The sequence below is a fragment of the Choristoneura fumiferana genome, chromosome 27 (genome assembly GCF_025370935.1).
Source record: "Choristoneura fumiferana chromosome 27, NRCan_CFum_1, whole genome shotgun sequence".
Classification (NCBI taxonomy): Eukaryota; Metazoa; Arthropoda; class Insecta; order Lepidoptera; family Tortricidae; genus Choristoneura; species Choristoneura fumiferana.
In genome coordinates this window covers 60,369-85,476 of record NC_133498.1, presented here as the reverse complement: position 1 = coordinate 85,476, position 25,108 = coordinate 60,369, and the positions used below count along the sequence as shown (strand labels likewise).

Here is a 25,108-nt window from a genome sequence, read left to right as displayed (position 1 = left end):
AAACTACTTTCGAGTTTCAAGTTATTTAATTAACAATTGAATTGTTTTATACAATAAATATATGTATAAAGATAGGTATACCTAGGCTCTATATTATATCTATTAAATTGCGTTAATTTAATTGACCTTGGTTTGATACGCTACCGCGTGCCTAGATAATTGTGCCTATATCAGTTTTTCCTCCAATAAGTAGAAAAAAATGTTAGTAGTATTTTTAGTATTTTTTTTCTGGTTTGTGTCACGCTTAGCAAAGTATTTGAATTCACAATAAAATAACAAATCGACTTACATTAAACATTTGGAGCATCTCCGGTCTGATTTCGTAACTATCAACCCAAACCATTTCTTTGTCGAAAATCGCCGCGACGGTAACGCACGAATGATTGTTGTTCTGTCCATTCCACTATTTAAAATAAACCTTTTACCTTGAATATAAGCTTTACATTCCATCGTAACAAAGGTTTTACCTGAATGAATGGGCAGCGGTTAACGATAGGCCAATTCAATGTTTTTTTTATCGATACCTTTTTTTGCGAAGGCTCCGCCCTCACTAGAAAGAATTAAGGCACAGTATGGTTTGTTGAAAGTATTTTTCTTCTAGGTTTAAAGACATGAAATTTGGCGCAGTAGGGCTACTACGAAATTCGAAAATTGAATTTCGTATCGTACCGTCCCTCTCACTCTCATACGGTACGGTACGAAACGAACTTCGATTTTCGAATTTCGTAGTAGGCCCTACAGGTGTCTTATATGCAAACGTTAATGTAATCCTATTCACTTGGCCGCGGGAACTATGGCCCAAGCTCTCTCATTCTGGCCGAGATGAAAAAACTTGAACTCCTACGAGGAAGAGACTTTACTGGTCAGTGTGGGAGTGATGTAACGACGATTTACTTTTTGTCCAGTAATATCTTTATAATGAGCATCTAAACGGCGGTTTGGTAGAAAATACACGATTGTATACTTACTGTAAAATGACTAACACGTGAAAAAGCCACAAACAAGCATATAAAACGGAGGGAAATCGTGTTATAGTAAACGACACGAAAGTAAAACCTAAAGTCATTTTAAATCATGAGCTGTTACATTACGTGGTATGTTTATTACAATACAATACATATTGCTACCACCATCTTGCTCGCTAATCCTGCCGTGAGCAGCAGTGCTAGCACTGTTGTGTTTCGGCGTGGAGAGTAAGACAGCCGGTAGAAATTACTGGCACTTGAGGTATCCCATCTTAGGCCTCTGGTGTTGCAGATTTTTATGGGCGATGGTGATCTCTTACCATCAGGAGACCCACTTCTCGTTTGCCATCCAGTCGAATAAAAAAAACTTATATTTTAGGTTAGCTTGAAAAGATCCCTTTTAGGGATAAGTTCGCCTTTGTACTCTTTTGTTTTGTTGTTTCTTTTTGTGTAATTTTTGTGTTGTATGTGCAATTAAGTATTTACATACATACATACATATTCTTTATTGATCACCGAAAGCAGTAGTGACATTACAAAATTAAAAAAATCAGGTAGACAATAGGCGGTCTTGTCGCTAAAAAGCGATCTCTTCCAGACAACCAATTTCTCAGAAATTAATAAATATGAACAGACTAATGTTGTAGGTGGCAGAAATAACAGACAGGAGAAACGTAGAATTAATAGACAATAAATAATTAAAACAATACAAATATCCATACTATATACTATACTATACTATCCATAGGTACTAATATTATAAATGCGAAAGTGTGTTTGTGTGATTGTCCGTCTTTCACGCCGTAACGGACAGAGATAGTTTATAAAAATATCAATGGAAAAATGCACAGTTCGCATAAGAATAAAAAAAAGCTAGTACCTTATTATATACCCCAAAAAAAGGTAGTGGCGCACAAAGACTTTTTTTTCTTACTTATACAACGTGCATACAATACTTTTCTTCGACTGGATACTTATAAATTACAATACAAAATTAGAGAAATAGTAACTTTAAACGTTTTCATACTTTAGTAAAAGTACTATGGCAAACGCAAAGAGAAGTAAACAACAATAAACAAGTGAAAAATTTGAAAATATCAAAATTCTAAGTTAAATTTGTTTTTGATTCACGTTTACTTGCCTGGGACGATGTTAAAAATACGTTACTACTGTTGGCAGCGTGGCAGGCTATGGATTATGTCGGAAAGTTTTTATTTGTATAAACCATATAAAATATGTAACTGGCTGCACTTAGCCTGTCCGAACGTACGATTAAGAAAAAAAAAGGTGGTTGCAGTTTGCAGTATCGTTTTAGCAACATTACGATACAGTGTTGTTATGGGGAATACAATATAGACTTTTCCAGAATTTTTATGTATGCTGTTATATTACTGTTCGTGATTAAGTAAATCACAGATTAAAGTATAGGAGTAGAAAAAGGAAATTAAAGAAACAATATAAGTAAATAAAAAACAAAAGGAATAGAGAAGGATCAAAGACTGGGGGTTAAGTTTATTCTTACTTCTTCTCACATTGTGCACTCTTTTATTATATATTCTTTTGTCCGATAACGATAAGACAAACAAATCGACAAATAGCGAAATTATTATAGTTCGATAAATAGTAAAATTTTACCAACGTAACAAATTATCGATACTATTTATTGTAACGGTAATAAGCATCACTATTTGCATCACTACTTTCAACAAATAAATGTATATATATATTTTTTTACATTATTATTAGGTTTCTTTCGAAAGGTGGTAGGCACTATGTTTTTTATTTTAACACATCGCAATTTCACGGTTAAAGAAGGGGTTATTCGCGTTTATGGCGTTTTTATTTCTCAATTGGAATAAAACAATAATAAAGTCGTTCAGGACCAGATGCCATTTTAATATTTTGTACTTGAGTCGTAGTAAAAGCTGAGCGATGAACTTTTAGCTTTATTTAGCTTCGATATTGGCAGAAAATATTGCAAACCTCTGGGTACCAGAATGTTTTGTTTAATTTATTCTTTGTTCTGTTTAAATTACCATCAAGTACCGTCAATAACTTTAAAACAAAATTTAACAGTAGACTATATCCCTAAAAATGTATATTTACTCCGTCATTTAGATTAAAAAATATATCGGACACGTATTATAAAAAAAATATTGGATATAATAATATACCTAGCCCAGCGTTTCCCATTTTCATGGTCGCGACCCGGTAGCGGATCATCAAAATAAAATACCGGGTCGCAGTATTTTGGCCTTGTTTTAAAAATAATACTTACTGACGAAGGGGCCGTGTGAAAAATAGAGAAAATTACCGGGCCATGGCAGAACAATGTTTGGGAAACACTGATATAGCCGGTTAAAGTTCACTGTGACCTCACACCTACTCATAGGGTTACCATTTGCCATACATCCGAAATTTTCCAGACAAGTCCGGAATATAGGACTTTGTCTGGAATGGGGGGAGGGGGAATCTTAAGCCGTCCGGAATTTCTACAATTAAGTGATCCGCGAGCGCCTGTGAAAATCAGAACGAAAATGACATTATTAATTAAATTTTCAAGAAAGTCCGGAATTTTCTCCGGATTTTTGATTTTTTGATCTGGCAACCCTGCCTACGCATACTTTTACTAAGGAGTGACGTCACTTCCGAACTTTGACGCACTTCATTTTTGTGATTTTTTGGTTGATTGAAAAAAGAAAAAATGTCTACAATATTTCCTGATACCTAACTGATGGACGAAATAAAAAAGGTAAAAGCTTCGCGCTCTTATAGCATAGCAAGCAGTGTGCCTCATCAAAGCACATCTGGTACCGGACGACGCGGTCAGCTGTGCGCCGCCATATTGGTTTCGCTTTCGCATAAAGAGGGTGCTTTGCAATGTTTGCACACTATGGTTTTCTGGAATGTCTGAATTAACTTAAGCGTATTTATTATTAGCCCGCGATTAGAATGGGATTGAAAGGAGTAGAAAATGCTAATAATATACTAAAATCAGCTGTTGCCCGCGACTCTGCGAACAATACATTTTTTTTCTTTTGAAATGTGTTTGTTCTCTATTTTTTGCGAATAGCGATTAAATGTTTCTGTTTCTATTTCTGCTTCTTCTGTTTCTGTTTCTGCATCTGCTTCTGTTTCTTTCTATTTCTATTAATCGCTGTCCCGCGGGAAACTAAGTAATTTTCCGGAATAAAAACTATTTCCCAGGGTCTCAAACTATTTGCACACCAAACTCTTGGCATTTGACATTTGACATTTGAAAACCACGAGATTTGGTGAAGGAAATTATAAGGAAACCTGCACAAAGGTGCGAATCAATTCAATGGTGTGAAGCTCCTAATTTGTGCTGGGCCCGCGAGCGACGGCCCAAGTCTTCTCAGTGTAAGAGGAGGCCTGTGCCCAGCAGTGAGACGTGTATAGGCTGGGATGATGAAGTAGGTACAGTCGGCATCATGCTGAGTGTGGCACTTGTTTGTGCTTTTCGCTGCTAATAAGATTCTGAAATGTTTTCTTGTTTTATTTTGTTACTAGCCCGTTGTCCGCAATTCCGTCTACGTAGAATTCGTTTATCGCTATCCCGCGAGAACTATGCAATTTTCCGGGATAAAAACTATCCTATGTCCTTCCCCGGGACTCAAACTGTCTGTATACCGAATATCATCTAAATCGGTTCAGCGGTTTAGACGTGAAGCTGTAACAAACAAACAGACTTACAAACTTTCTCATTTTAATATTAGTGGGGTGGGATGGGATGGCTGTTATTATGTATAATTTGGTTTAACTATTTAGCGTCGAATTTTGGCCAAATAAAAATCTTTCTTCTTTAACAACAACAATATTAGATTGTACAACAAGAGCATAAAACGAGGCATTTACCCGAGACGTTCAATATAGCCACCCGAGCCGGTACGCGAGGGTGGATAGACACGTCGAGGGGAAAATGGGCTTAATGCTCGAGTTTTACACTCTGCTTTTCACTTTGACGGCGAGGAAATGAAATAGCAACAGTGGTAACAAATGTTCACTTACTATGTACTATGTACTTTGTACCTTTTATTGTTCATGCATTACTTAATTGTAGTATTGCGATAATATTAATGCTTATTTAATTATTCTAATGTGATGATCTATAATAATAAATACTAAGCAAAGGGTGGGTCGGCGCCCCGCGGGCAGTCCGAGCTCAGCCTTGACACGGAGCTGACGCTGCTGCCATCTCGTGCTATCTAAGTACTTAACCAAACAGCGTTTTATTTACATTCCAAGGGTAGACACCACAAATGTATAAATTTTTAATTTTATTGATCTATTTTGATTGATTTTGAGTTAATATACTTAAATATATTAATACTTAAATAAAAAATATATTAAAAAAAATAGAAACTTTATTGTTTGTGGCTGTTTACACCTGATTGCCTTGGTCTTAGACGAAGATATTACTTTATGTACTAGAGCATGAAAAGTCATTTTACGTCGCGTAGATCCAGCATAATACGAACTTTACGAGCATGAGAAGTGAAAAAAGTATTTTCAGCCAGCCAAAAAGTTTGTAGGTAATAAAAATTTTTTTTTATCATTTATTTACCTATTTTGTTTCAGTGTCGGCCATGTCGTTGCCGGACGTGACGTCAGCGCGCAGCTCGCCGGCGCCGGACGCCTGTCCGGAGTGCGACACTAGCGCCTCCGTCACCTCCGACTTGCATAAGGTAGTCATACTCATCTTCAACATATTCATCTGCATCTTCATCACACTGATATTCATCTTCATACTTATTCCCTAACACTTGTATTCATTCTGCCCTTATTCTGCCCACGAATCCGGCTGTGTTGAATTCTGCCTATCGCTATCCTGCAGGAACTATGCAATACAATACAATACAATACAATACAATAACTCTTTATTGCACACCAACACATAGCAAGCAATTACAGAACACAGGTATATACACAGAGACTTTCTGAGCTAAGAAATAGGCGGCCTTATCGCTTCAGAGCGATCTCTTCCAGGCAACTTCAATCAGTGCAATTTTTCGGAATAAAAACTATCTTATTATGGTCGTTTCGTGGGTTCAATCTTTTCTTGCTAATATTATAAATGCAAAAGTAACTATCATTCGATGAAATTTGGTGTAGATATACTTTGTTTGAAACTTTCAAACTATATCCACACCAAATTTCATTTAATGATAGAGTTACTTTCGCATTTATAATATAAGCAAGTAAAGATTTATTTCTTTATTTATAAGAATGATAATAAAATAAACATGATTATGCGTATAACTGTGAATAAATGAGTATGATACTGAGTATGACAGTGAGTATAACAACGAGTATATTGAGTATGACGATGAGAATAACAATCAAGTAAAGATTTATTTCTTTATATATAAGAATGATAATAAAATAAACATGACAATGAGTATAACAGTGAATATGATACTGAGTATGTCAGTGAGTTATAATATAACAACGAGTATATTGAGCATGACAAATATGACAATGAGAATAACAATCAAGTAAAGATTTATTTCTTTATTTATAAGAATGATAATAGAATAAAAACATGACAATGAGTATAACAGTGAGAATGACGATGAGTATGAGAATGAGCATAACAACAACTATGATGTAGTTTTAACACAATTTCTACAAAAGCTAACAAACAACCCTCTACCTTCCAGTACCAAGTAGCGTGCACATGCAAGCCGTCATCAGCTGCGTACGCGCGCGCGGAGGAGCCGGGCCCCCCGGCCCCCGCTAAGCCGGACACCCCGCCCGCGCTGCCCCCGCGGCCGCCCGCCAACTTGCTTACCAACAGACGGACCAATGGTAAGTTCTTGATGACAACACCTCATGTAAGGTCTAAGGCACTAGACCTACAAAGGGCTAGAAAGCGATATAATTTTATCGCTCAAGTCATTTTATCATAACGAAAATAGATTACAATTCTTTTAACTATTAAAGCTAGCGAAATAAAGCAAAAAAACATTTATTTACAAGCCAATAGATTTACAGCATTACAGTTCATACCAATTTTTTTTTTTATTCGACTGAATGGCAAACGAGCAAGTGGGTCTCCTGATGGTAAGAGATCACCACCGCCCATAAACATTTGCAATACCAGGGGTATTGCAGATGCGTTGCCAACCTAGAAGCCTAAGATGAGATACCTCAAGTGCAAGTAATTTCACCGGCTGTCTTACTCTCCACGCCGAAACACGACAGTGCAAGCACTGCTGCTTCACGGCAGGATTAGCGAGCAAGATGGTGGTAGCAATCCGGGCGGACCTTGCACAAGGTCCTACCACCTGCAAAAATCCAATCCAATGCGCGGCAGTTTCAAAACATGAACCATACATAGGTTAAGGTGGAGGGTCCCTTAGTTGAGTTGTGTCTAACTCTAAAAACTTAAATAAACTATACTTAGCTACGTTCAGTGGAAGTATAAAATGCTTACATCGTCAAAAAATTAATTTGAGATGTACCTATAGAGTTTCCCGGTCAAAATTATATTATTCTCCGTTTGCCGACTCTTAAAGTTAGCTTGCAACACACAATACCTATAAGTATAAAGAAACACAGGTTAAGTTATGTTTTCCGCTGAGCCATACGAATTGCACAAAAATAATAAATTAAGCCGACCCATGTATCATCCAATAGTTCCAATAGGTCTCGTTCAAAACACATTCGCTGTCAAACTGTTTTAATTGTGACAAAATCTATAAAAAAAAACAAAGCTTCACCAATTCTAAAGCAGGTGACAAAAAATCTTCCCACACACCAAACCTATAAGTATAGAATTTAAGTAAACTTCAAATATGTAGTTACTACAATGGCATCTACCTGTCTTTTTTGTTAACTGTACCTTTGTTATACTAAGTTATTCATTTACAAGCATACAACGTAAAATCCATAATGTACTCTTATCCTTCTGATACCTTTTTGCACTACCTGCATCCCATGTTTGAATTGCTAAAATAAAATATCGTATCTACGTTTATTTCTAATAACTCTTACGCCCTTTTAGTGCGGAATTGATGGAAGACTGATTGCGACTGCGCGAAAGCAGGGTCCATTGTCAAATCACATAACCTAAATCGCTTACAATAAATATTAATAACAATGTTATTAAATGGGAAATAATGTAAATAGGTCCACTTGCTGCTTGCGTTTTTGACGTGTGACGCCGTGTGTTGGAATTAAAAAATGAAGTGAACTCTTTTGTTTTTGTGAAAAATAAACAATGGATAGTGCACAATGCAGCCAGTGAATTATTTTTTTAAAGACAGTGTATGTGGCAAGTGATGTTGAGTGTGTTCAGCCGTGTTAAGTATAAATTAAAAAGTAAATGCATTTGTTTTTCTAATTGCAAAAGGTCATTGTTCCTTACGCTCGGCTTGTGAGGGTGTAAATATCGATTAATTCAAATGGCGGGCTATTTGAAAGTTCCTTTAACGGCATAGAAAAATACAATGAATAAACAGACTTGAGAAGTGAAAAAAAACAAAATGACTTGAGAATTTTAGTAAACAGCCAAGTTGGAAATTAAATAAAAGTTGTAAAAGAATGCAAGCGTGTGGTGTGATGCAATTAGTACAGTATGAAGTATCGACACCGCAGTCGACAGTCGCAGCCGATGTGGCACAACACTATGTTCCACCGCCGCCGTATTTTGGTACGTTTCTAAATAATAGATGGCGTTATGACTTTGTTTTAATAACTTTATTGTTTACCGACTAGTAAAGTTGTTGTATGTACGTACTTAGTTGTTGTTACATCGCATTAACCTCGATTCTATTAATCTTCTAGATTTGTAATATTTTACTATCGAATCCAACACATAAAATTATACTTATTTAATGTCTAGATGACGTTGTATGTAAAGAAAAAGGTTTAATCCCACTTATTCTATTGATACCGATACAACATGCCGTTGGAAAATTAAGTTTATGGATCTGCGTAGGTATGTGTGCGCGCGTGTGAGTAGGTAGGTACATTGTAAAACGGCTGGACGGATTCAGATAAAATTTAATAGTAGTAGTATTTAAAAGTAGCCTATGTGTTATTCTAGACGTCCAGCTACCTATATACATAATTTCATGACTCTAAGCCCAGCGCTTGTTATTTCAAGATTGTTTCCCTATCCCGTCAAAATACCGGGATAAAAAGTAGCATATATGTTAATCCAGGGTATATACTACCTGTATGCCAAATTTCATGAAAATCCGTTCAGTAGTTTTTGCGTGAAAGAGTAACGAACATACATCCAAACAAACATCCATCCATACAAACTTTCGCGTTTATAATATTAAGTAGGAAGTGGGATAGGATAGGTAGGATTATGTATGGCATACTTATGTAAATCTGGTGACAATGCAAAAATGTGGCGTTGACATTGTGGTAGTCTGGCCAGGATCGCCGAAACTCCTCAACAGTTAATGGCTCGCCTTGAAATTTGGTACGGATATGTAGTTTGAATCATAATGCGAGTACAGTCAGCAAAAGAACTTGACAATGAACTAAAACAATAACTTTGCTCACCCGCGACCTTATGATAGCTACGTTTATGCAAGATATGCGTGTTCATGCAGTTCCTCCACCACCACACTGTAAGAACACACGCAAATCACACAAACCCAACTATCACCACCACACTACACTGACGCGTTTCGAACTCAACCAGCGCTCATCTTCAGAACAACAACCGCACACCATGCTACCAGATGTTAGATGTTTGTGTGTGTTCTTACAGTGTGGAAAGAACTGCATGAACACATTCAATAAATTATGAAAAAAAATTGTATAAAAAAAATATTTATTTAAGAAAAACTTAGTAAGATTGTTTTTTTAGAATCTCCAAATGCCAATTTTTTTTTGTTACTTTTATCGAAAATACAAACTGAAATATAGATGCATAGAAAAACCAGAAAAATAAGACCAGCGCTGGGAATCGAACCTAGGTCCTCGGCATTCCGTGCCACGTGCTATACCACTGGACAACTGAGTAATCACATGTTCTATCTTTTTCCTGCAGCAGCGGTCAACTGTAACACTGCGACATGCCGCCGCCGTAAATACGCGTGGTGGTGCGTCGGGTGCGGCGCGCTGGCGGCCGCTTTGGGGGGGTTACTGGCAGCCCAACACATCCTGCTGCGAGCGTACACAGCCTCCCCCCACCATCTGGAGACCGTGCCGGCTGCCGTGCCTGCTGCCATGGTCAGTACAGACAGATAAGCGTTGTCAGTAAAGTCAAACAGACAGGTGAACCCTGCACTATACGTGACTATACCTTAAGAGCCTGAGAGAGGCCGAGAGGGAGGGGGGCCGGGAGGGAGAGGTTTAAAGGCCGGCAACGCACTTGTGACTCTTCTGGTGTTGCAGGTGTCCATGGGCGACGGTAATCGCTTACCATCAGGCGATCCGCCTGCTCGTTTGCCCCCTATACCATAAAAAAAAAGAGGGAGTTTACACCTGCTGAGCTGGCAACGTTGCATTTTTGATAGTTTTTCTCGATTATTCCATAAAAATCGAATGAAAATTAAAAATGTTTTCTGATAGAACACTTCTTAATATATAAGTTAATGTATCTACTCCAATAATTATTCGTGATAGACTTTTATATTCCTTAAAAACGAATTAATGTTTATGACCGGTTTTTAAAGAAAATAAAAGTCTATAACGAATAATTATTGGAGTAGACACATTACCTTATATATTAAGAAGTGTTCTATCAGACAACATTATTAATTTTCATTCAATTTTTATGGAATAATCGAGAAAAACTAATAAAAATGCAACGTTGCCAGCTCAGCAGGTATAAACGCTCTTAAACTTCAGTGATGACAGTTTCCACGTGTCTTGTTGCAGCTGGTCCTGACAGGCGTGTGTATCATGAGCCTGGCGCGCCGGCGCAACCGTTACAGCTATATGGTAAGAAAAGTATGTCATCTCCGCCGTTATTTATTATTTGCTTGCACTTGCGTAGACCATTACACATCGTTGATGATACTGCAATGCCGCAAACCAAAAATGGCTAATGCCGCGTAACCAAAAATGGCTAATGCCGCGTAACCAACAATGGCTAATGCCGCGTAACCAAAAATGGCTAATGCCGCGTAACCAAAAATGGCTAATGCCGCGTAACCAATGCATAAAGTTTATTAACCTAACCTAACCAAGTGGTGCTCATAAGTGTTGGTGATAATTTCCCATCAGATGACCCGCATGCTCGTTTGCCTCCCTCTCATAATAAAAAAAATCGGTGATTTAACTTTTTTTGGACAAAATGTTTTCCATATATCGACACCATTTTAAAAAAAAACCCGTGTTTCAATATTGATGATTGGCCTATGTAAATAAACTCCATTTAGTTTGTTACATATTATTTTGAGATACGTGCTTTTTTTAATTAGTTAGTGACTATATGTATCGCAAACACAGTTGGCTTTTACGTGTGGTGAAGTAGCAAAGTAGTTCATTTATATGGAATATGGATCTCCGCGAAACGCTTGAACCTTTTTTTTTATCATCTGTCACGTAGGTAACGTGAAGATTGATGATTGTGATGATTGTTGACAGATAAAAGTGGTGGGTGCATGCTGCCTGGTCTGCGCCCTGACATGCGTGCTGGTCACCATCACAACTACAGTCATACATATGAACAAGTAAGTAAACGCAATCTAGGACCGTCCGCTTTAGGCACTTGTCCCACCGCCGACGATGAGCGAGAAGCGAGCAGAGCGAGTAACTAGAAACGAGTGGGCGAGCAGTGAAAAGCGAGTGTTCGAGCACGACGGGCGATTACTCGCTCCACTCGCTCGAGCCGGGCGGCCGCCAAGCTAACAGCGCTGAGCGAGTATCGCTGAGCTAGTTTTATAGCTCAGCGAGTTTTATAGCTCTTGTCGCTGCGACAAAAGATGTAAGAGCGAGTTCTCGCCGGCAGTGTGAACCGCCAGCGATCAACTATTAATATATATGTCTCTTTTACTCACACAGGATCTTATATCTTTTGTTCGTTTCTTGAGCGAGAAAATAGTCGATAGCCAATCGTTTCCTCGCCGGCGGTGAGACAACTGTCTTAGGTTTTAACGGCACACTTTTCGTTCATCAGTTTCAGGGCACACAAGTAAAAAATAGCCAAGTCGAGACGGACTGGCGCACGAAGAGTTCCGTACCATTATCTTATATCTAGGTGACCGAGCTCCGCTCGGGCTAAAACTCGGTACCAAGCGTTTTCCCAGAGATAAGACCTAGCTAGATCGATTTTCCATCCCTGAAAACCCCTACATACCAAATTTCATCGAAATCGTTGGAGCCGTTTACGAGATCCCCGAAATATAGAATTGCTCGTTTAAAGGTATCACATAGATACAACATTTGACATAAGCAAAAATAAAACACGTTTGTTGCATGCCCCCCCCCCCCTTAAATATTTATTTTATTGTTTTATTGTTGTTATAGCGGCAACAGAAATACATAATCTGTGAAAATTTCAACTGTCAAGCTATCACGGTTCATGAGATACAGCCTGTTGACAGACGGACGGACCGACGGACAGCGGAGTTCCTACACCGATCGACGCGGAATCGTCTTTAATCGATCAGAAAATCGTTTTATATCCTCGCAATAAAGGCGTAAAAGACGTTTTACCATCGCTACACGTCATTTCGCATCGGCCGAACCAATCGTCTTTTTCAATCTTTTAATATTAATAGGTTACATTTATATTTTCTATTTCAGGCTGCAAACGCTAAAGTACTGCCTCTACACGAAGTTGACAAGGACATGTACTTGCTATTCGGTCTCTCCTGACAGCCCTCACAGCAGTAAGGACGAAGGTTTGTATGATAATGAGGAGGCGAAATATCACTAGATGGCGTTGTATCGTAAGGTCCATTTGACGTTTGCTCGTGATTGGTTAAATAACTAAATGAGCCAATCGTAGTAGGGGAGCCCACGATGCTAAATCGGGATTTACTCGAGCGTCATAGAGACCTATTGGGTTGCGAAGCTTAGATTATAAAAAGAAAAAATGCCATATAATTATTCCCTTCAAAATAAAAAAAAAAATAGCCACGCTCGAGAATGTCGAGATGACGTTTTTTTTACAACTTTCTAGCCCTACCCCTTCTTTACGTCACTCTCAAATTGTCAGATTAGTAGAATATACACGTTTTAGTATGTAACTAACTCATCCTACCTTAATCTGACGCGCTCGGGAATTTCAGATGATGATTTTTTTTTTTACTAATCTGATCCTTTATCCTTGACGAGCGGCCATGTATATGGGGCTCATAGTTGGTGGAAGGACTTAACCGGGTACAAGGTATCCCCCTGTATATTAATCTGTCGCGCTTTAGTAAATCCCGAAATCCCCTCTTGGGCTCCCCTACTATCGCAAGCACCTCACGATACTAACGCCATCTAGCGATAATTCGCCTCTGTGAAAACCCTCATTGAAAGAGCAGGCAGGTCAGACCATCTCGCTCTTTTTCAACCAATAAATTATAACCAGAGGCCTTAGTTTCAACCAGAGATTGTGCGAGGATGTGTTGCGAGGAATGTGTTTTTCAGGAACCAATAGAAACTCTTCATTTACCTCTCCTCGCACAGCACAGCTCTGGTGGAAACAGCTGAGCGGGGCGAGGCGAGGTAAATGAAGCGTTCCTATTGGTTCATGAAGAGCATATTCCTCGCAACACATCCTCGCACATCTCTGGTGGAAACGCACCCTTATTGTGTAACACACTTGGACTCACAATCGTTTTCACCATTTCTTTTTGTCACATGGTATAAGACAAGGTTAGAAAGATATTGAATGCGATCGCGAACGTTAGCACGTTGGACAATACGGCCTCAGAACTAGTGATGCAAAGGAAGTCTCTTAGCGGAACCAGAAACGGAAACAGATGTCAAAAGTAAATTTTAGCAGAAACGGAAACGCATGCAGAAACGGAAGTGTAAATACTATGAACACACCAAACTTAGATTAGAAATAGAAGTACACAATAGAAAACAATATTACAGATTAAAATTTTATTAATATTCAAAAGTAATGGTAAGTGATACTTTATGAGAAGTAGCCGCTCGACCGTCGTAAACTTCCGATTATGTTTCCGTTATAAAAGTTGCGGAAACAGCAGCGGAAACTGATGTTGAAAAGCGCGCGGAACTTCCGCAGTTGCGGAAACAGACACAAAGATCTGTTGCATCACTCAGAGCCATACATAAATAAATATTACGGGACACTTGACACTAATTGATTGAGATGATGAATGTATTTTGAATCAGTTCTACCTTTCGTAGGTATCCGCTGCGTGTTCGAAGGCGTGTCGGAGTGCGACGTGGTCCACGGAGCTCTGTACTGGTGCCTGCGGGGAGTGTTCGCACTCTCCGTGTGCGCTGTGCTCGTCTGCATCTTCAGCTGCATGCTGGCTTACCAACTCCTGAGGTTAGTATTCTAAGCGTCTGTACACATAGTACGAATACAGAGAGTGTGGCAAAGATGTCTAAATAAGTTTTTTATTAAATAAAAATGTCATTTTTAACACAAGCTTATTCCATGTATTGTCTTCCAAACTTCATTTCCGAATCAAATTTCAAGTCGATGTCATTTCAACTCAATCCGACCTGGAAGTGGGTCAAATTCAACTTGCAAGATTTGACCCGCACATACATACATACATTGCAAGTCAAATAAAAGCTTGTAAAATTGACAAACGGACCTCACGCACGATGCTAGTACAGTACGATTACTTGCAGTTAACACTTGACAGATGGGCGTGCCTTCAGTCAATTTTCAACTATGAGGTCATACAAATAAAATAGTATTTACATAATCTGTAAACGTAGGTAGCGGTATACTAAAAATGGCTTTATTTGTATGACGTCAAAGTTGAAAATTTACTGAAGGCACGCCATCTGTCAAGTGTTAACTCGAATTAATCAAACTGTATATAGTGTCAACTAGCGTGCCACAAAAACCGTCATTGCTTTTTGTTGCGTGGTAGCAAGATTCGCTATTTATTTAATAATAAATAATAATAATAATAATAAAACTTTATTGCCATGCTAGTTACCTTACAAAAAAAGAAGATAAATAAAACAAAAACTTAAACTTAAAAACTAATCTTGGCAATAGGTACCGGTCTCAGCATATGCTGAAGATAAATTCAGCGCTGATTTTCAGCCCGGCCCTTCTGGCAAGGGTGGCCGCAACCATATTAAATACATAAAAATACATATTTTCGTTTGTGACAATTTTTAAATCCTGAATCCTTATCTCTAAATCCTGTATTGTGTGTGTTATCCATATTCTGTGTTAATCGTGTGGTATGATCGTGAGTCGTGTTGTTTTTGTGAATTGTGATGTTTATAGGCATGAGTATAGGCATATTAATGTAGTTTGTATAGTTTATGTAGTTTGCATCCACTTATGCCGCGCCCTACCTAGGGGTATCAAGGGGTATTTAAGTGGATTTGTTAAGAGAATCTTCTCTACTAGTACTAAATTAGGTATGTATAAATTCTATGGACCATACCACACGAGACCGAAGAGCTGGCAGTTTCCTCGCTCAACGCATCAGCCTTACGATCCAGCGAGGAAATGCTGCCAGGATCTTTGGTACCATGGCGTACAGTCCATTTTTAGATTTATTATAGTTTAAGTATATTTAATTTCAGTGTAGTTTTGGTTTATTTATTGTAATCTACCTTTTTTATATTATTCTAGCAATAAAAATGCTTTTCTTTGGACTAAGAGAAAGAAAGTCGCTGAATTACAGAAAGAAGAAAAGGACATGGATTCTTAATATTCCGATTTAATTCTTTCGTTCAAATGAATACGCAGTACATTTAAATTACAAATAAATAATTTAACAAGACAACAACACAAAATGACTAAGCATTCATACTCCTTAATTTCTTAGTCAACGAGGTCAACGCAATTTGCTGTATATGCACTCTATTCTCCAGTAACTTGACACTGTGTTTCAAATCTGTCAATTCAGCTTTGACATACACATAGTCCATTATATCGGGCACTTCATAAGCATTACGAACTGCCTTAACATCAGCAAGCCTAGTAGCTAAAGCATCAGCTTCCTCTTGTATAACATCTCTTTCTTTATCAATCTCCACTGTCAAACGTTCTTTCGTCTTTATAGTTTCTATTATCTTCGATAGATATGAATTCTGCTCCCACATAGCTTTTTTATGTACAGTTAGATTTAGATTCGCATCTCCAGTCATCTTTTTCAGCTCACCTAGCTGCTGGAATTTCTTGTCTATTATTTGCATGGCTTCTGAATTTTCTATTTTCAGTTTTTCAAAGTCGACCGGGCGGAGTTGCTCGCTCAGTTCCGCTTTGACTTTGATTTGGCCTTTGAGCTTACTGTATTGGGTGTTCAGAGTGCTCGTACGAAGTCTCAGCTTACCAATCTGGCTGTCAGATGTTTTCATCCATTCGGTCATGTATCTGGAAAGAAATGGTTTTGAAAAAGACAATTGGGTAGTTTAGTGGCTAAAAAATCTATTTATTTTAGTCCGTCAAATTAGATTATCAATTTATCAGAAAATATTAGACATGTAGGTATTTTTTGTTTAGTCAATTAAACAAATACAAAAATTAACGCTTCAAAATACCAGTGGCGTTTTGGAAGGCCCATGACCAGAATAGGACGTATTAGCCTGTTTTTCCACCAGAGATGTGCGAGGATGGGTTGCGAAGAATGTGTTTTTCACTAACCAATAGAAACGCTTCATTGATCTATCCTTGCTCAGCGCAGCTCTAGTGGAAACAGCTTAGTGGAGCAAGGATAGTCAAACGTTTCTATTGGTCCATGAAAAACACATTGCTCGGGTGCTCGCACATCACTGGTAATATGCAGTCTTATGGCTGACGCTTGTGTGATGATACTGATGATGATGATGAAAACTCGTATCATTTGTTACCTGATCCATATCTCAGCTGGGATCCTCTGAGCGATCTTGTCCCACCCAGCAATGATTACTTCTTGATTGAAGGCTTCACTGGCCTTCTCTATATCTGTCACTCTCACCCCGATCTCTACTAACTGCGCCTTTAGCAAGGCGTGCTGCTTTGCTGCCTGAAATGCCGTTATAATAAACTGTGAAATCATCATCCATATCAGCCATAGGACGTCCACTGTTGGACATAGGCCTCCTCCAAAGACCTCCAGTGGCTTCGGTTAGAAGGGCCTGCATCCCGTGAACCCGCAGCTTTAACCCTTTAGTCCGTTTTCGTTGGTTTCGTAATTGGTTACGAAGAAGGAATTATTTTTCTTCTGTTTCATAATTATTGATCAAAGAAGAATTTATTTGCCTTTTTAGTGATCGTAATTCAGCATGGACATAAGAGTTTTTTGATCGGCTAAAGCCGATTCCGCGTCAATAGGTTTGGGGAGCCCTAAGTCTCACCTTCTTTCTGGCTTTCTCCAAGGTATTACCCAGTATTTCTATTTCTGTCGCAACCAGTTCAGATCTCTCTAACACGTTTATCCTGGGCCCTGATCCGAATACGATGGTTCCGCCGATCTTTGCTGATGACTCCACCTTTTTTGTAGACACCTGTTTGCAAAGATAAAACCATTTTAAACCCTTGATGCATAAGTTTGACTGGTTGTTATGAGTTTGACTGGGTGTAAAAAGTTTGACTGAGTGTTATAAGTTTGACTGAGTGTTATAAGTTTGACTGGGTGTTATAAGTTTGACTGGGTGTTATAAGTTTGACTTGGTGTTATAAGTTTGACTGAGTGTTCTAAGTTTGACTGGGTGTTATAAGTTTGACTGGGTGTTATAAGTTTGACTGGGTGTTATAAGTTTGACTGGGTGTTATAAGTTTCACTGGGTGTTATAAGTTTGACGTCCATGTCTGTCTTTAGCATCGTAGCTCTCAAACGGGAGGATCTATTTCGATGCGGGTTTTTACTAAATAGCTTTAATTTAGTTTCACCTGTTCCGATCTTTTTCATCAAATCTTGCAAATTATATTTGATCCACTTCCCGGTTACCGATTAAGCTGAAATTTTGTATTTGTGTCAATTGAGTGACAATACAATAATCTGGTAGTGACATCCTGGTAGTCCGACCAGGATCGTCTCCGCAGGACAAAGCTCTTGACAGACTCTTGAAGACTTGACATTTGGTATACAAATGTAGTTTGGGTGACACTATAAGTAAAGTCGACAAAAAGTATAGTAAGCAAAAACTTTTTTTTACCTGTAGCTAGTTTCCTTGTAGTGGTTCTTAGCTGTTTGACAAAAATCGGTAACTTTTTTGAAGGCCGGATTAACAGGTAACATATGGGCACTACTTTGAAAAAATCTCGTATCTCAAATCAATATGTAGACAAAACTGACCCTTGAAATAATGTGCATAAGGTTCACTTAGAAAAACTATCGATTTTGAGTTGCGAGTATTTTTTTAAAGTAGTGACGATATCATTAACCATTAGACAGAGCAGGAAATTGCCGGGCGCTCGCTGGGGCCCGCAAAAAAAGACATAATATTTCATGGAGTAAAAATGTAATTGGAAGTTATTTATTATCTTCAATATTGACGCCTTTTTAACGTATGCTGTCAGTTGATTTGATTGAACATGAACGTGAAAAGAGAAAGCTCTTTAAACGGCTGTAATGGTACCCGAGAATTGCATTGCCTAAGGGCTCGACATGGTAAATCCGGCCTGGATATGGTGAGATTTGTTTTCTTAGCCCGTTAAAGTATCACCCCGCAGTCCCACTCCTGGGCAAAGGCCTCCCTTCTGCCGCCACTTGTCCCTATCAAGAATGCTTCTGCCACCCCAATTAATATGCGTCTAAGTCGTCCCGCCATCTCTTCGGTCTGCCTCTGCTTCTATGGCTATCCCACGGAACCCAATGGGTAGATTTGGGCCCATCGTTGTGAGATATTGAGATATGACTTACCCTTGAGGGGCTGACCAGGATCTTGGAAGGGCTCTGCAGGGAAGCAGAGCCCAGTCCTGGGGACTTGACGAAGCTGCCCACGGCGATGGAGGAGGCGCTCTGAAGTTTGTGGGCGTATTCTAGCGCCTGCTGCACGCCGTTCATTAGAGAGGGTTCTAACCTGAAATTATAGTAATTTTAAACTAATATTATAAAGTCCCTTTTCTTCCGCCACTCTTCCCTATCCTGGGCATGCACCCTGCACCTGCCAACCGAGCTGAAATGCGCTCATCTCGCCACCTCCTCTTGGGTCTGCCTCTGCTTCTTTGGCCATCCCTCGTAACCCATTCGGTAACGATTCGTGACCATCGGTCTATTGCCCAGCAGTGGGCACATAAAAAAATCTCTGTCCGCGTAGATTTCGTTTATCGCTACCCCGCGTATCCCGCGGGAACTATGTAATTTTCTGGGATAAAAACTATCCTATGTTCTTCCCCAGGACCCGGGACTCAAACTATCTTACTGAAGCATACTGTATTATTTCATTCAATTGATTTGTAGTTTATGAAGAAGGTACACGAGGACTTCCGAGCATGGTGCTTGCTGGGTACACACCTCATGATAGTTTTCTCAAATATCTCATTCTCCAAAGTCAATATTTTGATCTGGTGTTTCACTTCATTAACTATTCTGATCAGTTCAGCGTCAGTGACCTCGTCTAAATCATTCAAAAAATGACTGACTGATCGCGATTGACTCGTGCTGCTGCGGTGGGCGTGCGATTGGCTCGACATTTTGTTATATCCAACTAAAATTAACAATAAAAACGATTTATATAAAGTAAATAATAGAAAACCTCACTGCGGACAACTTGCGATGTCAGTGGTTTGACGTTTGACGCGCTGCCAAGGCTACGGTTTGCTGGCGTGTGCAAACTTATTTTGCGATCGAAAAAGCGAAAGTATAATTAAGTACTTCGAACGTTTCTAAGTCTGTTTGTTTGTTACCTTATCACGTCTAAACTGCTGGACCGATTTATACTTGAAACGTTTAGGTAATTAACTAAATGTAAACAAACTTCAGCTGCCAGATTTGGTACATTCAAGGATTTTAAACATTTTACTTATCTATCATTATAATACAAACGAGACTAGTGTATATTTCAGTACAAAAATGAAAATGTTTAGATAGTTTAATGGGGGCATTTTAATATTTAAGACACCAATTGACGTTGTTTTGTTTACATTTAGTTAAATAACTATCCAAACCAAGTATAGATGAAATTCGCTATACATTTCGAGTCCCGGGAAAGGACGTAGGCTAGTTTTTATTTATCCCGGCAAATTGCGTAGTTCCCTAGTTGGGTAGAGAAGAGACATTCAATCACCGATATCGCGTGGACTTTAGTTCTTTTTGTAGCGGTAAATGTAAGTTTGTCGCAGGTTGCTATGGAGATATGTGGGTTGTTTTTTTCGGAAATAATAACAAAAAGGTCAGAGGTCGTTGTGATTTGTTGAAAGTAGGTCAGTGATGCAGGCAATATAAACGTCTAGTCTGTATTTATGGCTTCCATAAAACTCAAACGTCTTTTAAACACGTAAAGCTTTTCAAGATACAAATAATTTGGTATGATGTTGCGGATGGTTAATGTCTATATAATAATAATCATTCCAGCCTATATACGTCCCAATGCTGGGCACAGGCCTCCTCTCAGAATGAGAGGGCTTGGGGCGTAGTTCCCACGCGGGCCCACCACAGCTCATAATATATATACAAACCAATACAAATACAATATAATAATAATAATAATTATTCAATAAGACTAAATTGCACAAGAGAGGAATGAACAATTACAAAGAAAAAGACAACTTAGGTTAAACATAGCACAATTAAATAAGTTGAATCTGACTCACAAACTAGGCAAGGCCCGTATCTTGCAAGTCAGTGTTCGTCACGTATGCGAGCTAATAGAGTAAACTACGTATATCCAAGTAGCTACTAAGTAAACTGAAACATTTTTAATAAGAAAAGGAAAAATTAATAATTAATAAAATTGTGTGCGTGCGTGCGTGCGTGCGTGCGTGCGTGCGTGCGTGCGTACGTGCGAGTGTGTGTGTGCGTGTGTGTGTGTGTGTGAGTGCGCGTGTTTAATATAAGTATAGGCAGACAACCATATATATTACTAGCTGTTGCCAGCGACTCCGTCCGCGTAGTTTCGACTATCGTTATCCCGCGGTTTAGTAGGTGGTAGGACCTTGAGCAAGGTCCGCCCGGATTGCTACCACCATCTTGCTCGCTAATCCTACCGTGAAGCAGCAGTGCTTGCACTGTTGTGTTTCGGCGTGGAGAGTAAGACAGCCGGTGAAATTACTGGCACTTGAGGTATCCATCTTAAGGCCTCTAGGTTGATAACGCATCTGGCGTTGGCAGATGTTTTTGGGCGTGGTGATCTCTTACCATCAGGAGACCCACTTGCTCGTTTTCCATTCAGTCGAATAAAAAAAAACTACAATTTTTCCGCCGGGGCTTGTGCTCTGGGAGGAAGGGCTTTAATTCAAATTAGCCCAAAACATGTCGAGCTAAACTCGATTTAAGACGCGAGTTATGAGTGAGTCTCACGGTACCCCCCCTCTTTTTATGACGGAGGTTAGAACTAGTTACTAATAAATGCTATTGTCCTCAGTCACGAGCGTAAGAAGATGTACTGGGAGCAGTTAGAGCTGCGGTGCCGCTCGCTCTACCGGCCGCCCGCTGGACAACCGGCCGCCCAGCCGCGCGCCGCCCAGGTAAAAAACTTGCTAACAGTACCTAGTTACTTGATTATTGTATGGTTTTTTTAAGTCTCAGAAGTCTCACAATATCAAACTTCCCCAGTCAAGGAATATTTAAAATGTTTTTTCACTTTTCATGCTCGTAAAGTTCGTGTATATGCTGTATCTAGAACTAGGCGACATAAAATGACTTTTTATGCTCTAGTGCATAAAATAAAATCTTCATCTAAGAGGTGAGGTGTCAACAGCCACAAACAAAAAAGTTTCTACATATTTTTTAATTTATGTAAAACTAAAAATCAATCAGTCAATCAAAATAAATCAGTAAAATGAATAAAAAATTGTACATAAAAAACACATGAAATAACAGAACACAGGATTATAATAAAGCATAAAAAATAAAAGGTACATAGAGAGTGAATTATTGTTTCCACTGTTTCTATTTAATTATTATTTATTTCCTCGCCATCGAAGTGAAAAGCAGTGTAAAACTCGAGCATTAAACCCATTTTCCCATTGACGTGTCTATCCACCCTCGCCGTACCGGCTCGGTTGGCTATATGACCGTCTCGGGTAAAATGCCTCGTTTTATGCTCTTGCTGCACAATCTACTATTTTTTTCAGCCGAGCTGCAGCTGCTGCGCTCAGTGTCACCCCACGCAGCCAGCCTGGGACATCAGCCTACAGCACCGCTTCTGGGCCCCTGGTATGTAGTCCTGACTCGCATATGTCTAACTTTAACTGCACTCATCGTAGGTGCTCGGAATGTTTTTTGTCCTTAGATAGTTTTCAACATTTGATTATAGGTATATGGTATATCAATACTAAGTCAAAACATCAAATTTGTCTGGACCTGGTGAGTTTTTGGTGTATGTTGGTTTTATTAACATTAAGGGAAAACGAAATGGACATCGGCAGGACCGAGTCCTCCTGACACAGGTGTATATGTCGGCGGCTGCATGATGATCGTAAAATCGCCCGATCACGAAATTCCTAGGCATATCGTGAAATGGCGCCATTTCATGAATTGGCTAAGGGACATCCGCCATATCGTTAAAAACTCACTGTTTAATGATTTGCCCAGTGACGTTTAGGCAGATCGGCAAAAAAGCTTGTATTAAAAATGTAATTTTAATTGTAATTGTGTATTTTGTTTGAATGACAAATGAAAAGATACGTCTCCAATATTTGTGACAATCCGTAGCAAAAGGGTCCTTATGGCAGGCTGCCACATTTTCTTATCTAACCAGCGGACTTGACGGAATTATCTTTTTACCCTACAAATTATCCAATTCCGTTCCAGGTCGGATAGGAAACCTGTATTCTCCCAACCCTGGCACGGTGAGGAAGACGTCTGCTTGGAGCTGGTTCCCCTGGCCGAGGAGTAACAGTCAGAAGTAAGTTGCAACTTTTAAAAAACAAACCAAAAGGTAAGTAGTTTTTGAACCGAGGTTTTTTTTTTTTTTTTTTTATTCGACTGGATGACGAACGAGCAAGTGGGTCTCCTGATGGTAAGAGATCACCACCGCCTATAGACAACTACAACACCAGGGTATTGCAGATGCGTTGCCACCTAGAGGCCTAAGATGGAATACCTCGAGTGCCAGTTATTTCACCGGCTGTCTTACTCTCCACGCCGAAACACAACAGTGCAAGCGCTGCTGCTTCACGGCAGGATTAGCGAGCAAGATGGTGGTAGCAATCCGGGCGGACCTTGCACAAGGTCCTACCACTGCAAAACCCGAGCCGAGAACCGAGGTCCCCTGTGACGACCATATTAACTTTTTAGATATTTCCTTAAAAATTTAGGTTGTGTACGTTATGTTATCGTCGGTGACACTGCAATACCGCGTCAATAGCATTTTCCATAAGGTACATTTTGCACTGCACTAACAGTACTGACATTGTAGTGTCCTGTCAGTGAAAATGATACCTTATGGAAAATGCTAGTTACGCGGCCTATCACCGACGTTATACATTATTATGGGTATACTGTACGGAACCCTAGGTATTCTACGCTCCAGTCCGACTCGCACTTGGCTATTTTTTACTGGTGTGCCGTGAAATTTTGATGAATGAAAAGTGTCCCGTTAAAACCAAAAGGTTGAAAACGCCTGGCCTTAACTAATGTCTATTTTTGCTCTAGAGTGTATATCATTTGTATTAATTTTAATATTAATATTGTCTTGTTCCTCCTGTGTTCCTGTTCCCGCCACCTACTTTTGACATAATTATAAGATCGTGTACCCAAATGGTTGTCCGGAAGAGATCGCTTTAAGCGATAAGACCGCCTATTGTCTACCCTGAATTCGTGTCAATGTAACATTTTTGTACTGATTTGTGGTGTGCAAAAAAGTATATATGTATTGTATTGTATTATCTATGTGTACAGTTCTCGTTGCCGCATGGGCGTGCCCCAATCGGGCGACAGTGCGTACGGCTTCTGCGAGACCGACGCCCCCCCCCCCCCCTTCGAGGAGCGCTTCCCGGAGAACTTCCAAAGCTTCCCAAGAGCCGGCTTCCAGAACAGTGGCACTTTCCAGAACTACCCGCAGCAGCAGTCGTACCAGGCGCAATACCAGGTCAGATCATTTATCAACGGTGAGCGGCAGGCTTGCATGGGATAGTTACAAGATAGTTGTTATATTTATCTATAATTATCAAATTATTTATCGCGACAATTATCTATAATAATTATTAAAGATAATTATCATAATAATAATAAAATATAGTTATTAAAATGATGATTTTTAATTATCAACGATAATTATCACAATAGTTATCTATAATTATCAAAATAATTACGGACTGATGATTATCAATGATATAGATAAAGTCCATAGCGTGTATCTCAACGCGGGTAATATCATTACGTTTTGAGTGTCGTTATTTTTGTGGCGTTTCATCGATTTGTATGTGTATTCGAATCGAACACGAAAAATTTAACAATTAAAAATATTTAACTACATTTTTTATAGTTGGATAAGAACCGGATAATTATTCGATAATTATAAGATAATTATTGGATTAATAGCAATGAACATACATAAATTTTCTTGATAATTATTAACCATGCTGATTGGCAGTTTGATTCACGCCGCGGGATTTCAAATATAAAATGTTAATTTGAACGATGAAAATTATTATCTGAGTGTCTTAATGAATTCCCTTGTCAGGCAATGCGCTGTCACTATGAATTTTCCTACGAAAAGGTTCTACAATGCGTCACGATTCAGTTGGTTTGATAGTAAAATACAGAGTTATACAATACGATACAATGTATTTGTTGCAGGTGGAAGGTTTCGGTGAGGCGAGCGGCAGTTTTGACGCGCAGACCGGCGTGTGGGGCCCCCCTCCCCCCTACAGCCCCCAAGGCCGAAGCGGCAGCCGGTAAATACAATAATATAATAATACAATACAATACAATGAAACGAAATTTAATGAATTA

At 39.1% G+C, this 25,108-nt stretch overlaps 2 protein-coding genes across 3 annotated transcripts in view; one reads left to right on the top strand and one right to left on the bottom strand.

Moving 5' to 3' along the window:
• LOC141443181 (uncharacterized) overlaps nucleotides 1-25,050 on the top strand; it is a gene marked incomplete at its 3' end in the record, with an annotated part of 36,205 nt that extends 11,155 nt beyond the window's left edge. The window contains 12 exon segments of the mRNA XM_074108393.1: nucleotides 5,565-5,671; nucleotides 6,647-6,794; nucleotides 10,000-10,181; nucleotides 10,833-10,895; nucleotides 11,544-11,629; nucleotides 12,705-12,802; nucleotides 14,271-14,415; nucleotides 21,573-21,675; nucleotides 22,285-22,366; nucleotides 22,964-23,057; nucleotides 24,053-24,242; nucleotides 24,953-25,050. Coding sequence (XP_073964494.1) covers nucleotides 5,573-5,671; nucleotides 6,647-6,794; nucleotides 10,000-10,181; nucleotides 10,833-10,895; nucleotides 11,544-11,629; nucleotides 12,705-12,802; nucleotides 14,271-14,415; nucleotides 21,573-21,675; nucleotides 22,285-22,366; nucleotides 22,964-23,057; nucleotides 24,053-24,242; nucleotides 24,953-25,050 — 1,388 coding nt within the window.
• On the bottom strand, nucleotides 15,769-19,915 carry LOC141443504 (cilia- and flagella-associated protein 263-like). 2 transcript variants are annotated; one of them, XM_074108821.1, is made up of 6 exons: nucleotides 19,897-19,915; nucleotides 19,505-19,697; nucleotides 18,911-19,070; nucleotides 17,403-17,552; nucleotides 16,917-17,071; nucleotides 15,769-16,440 (listed from the first exon to the last, which is right to left on the bottom strand). In XM_074108821.1, exons 2-6 carry the CDS (start codon nucleotides 19,681-19,683, stop codon nucleotides 15,864-15,866), a joined length of 1,221 nt encoding a protein of 406 aa, XP_073964922.1. In that variant the 5' UTR covers nucleotides 19,684-19,697; nucleotides 19,897-19,915; the 3' UTR covers nucleotides 15,769-15,863. The 2 variants fall into 2 exon arrangements, with proteins under 2 accessions (XP_073964922.1, XP_073964921.1); XM_074108820.1 differs by lacking the exon at nucleotides 19,897-19,915 and having other exon boundaries at nucleotides 19,505-19,799.
• Nucleotides 25,051-25,108: the final 58 nt, after the last annotated feature.

Bases quoted from the DNA above. Each gene is read 5' to 3' on its own strand.
- LOC141443504 (XM_074108821.1), bottom strand. From the start codon at position 19,683: ATGTCGAGCCAATCGCACGCCCACCGCAGCAGCACGAGTCAATCGCGA. The intron at 19,071-19,504 runs GTGTGTACCCAG...CTATAATTTCAG, and splicing joins TTTGAGAAAACTATCATGAG to GTTAGAACCCTCTCTAATGA. The intron at 17,553-18,910 runs GTAAGTCATATC...CTTTGCAAACAG, and splicing joins TCCTGGTCAGCCCCTCAAGG to GTGTCTACAAAAAAGGTGGA.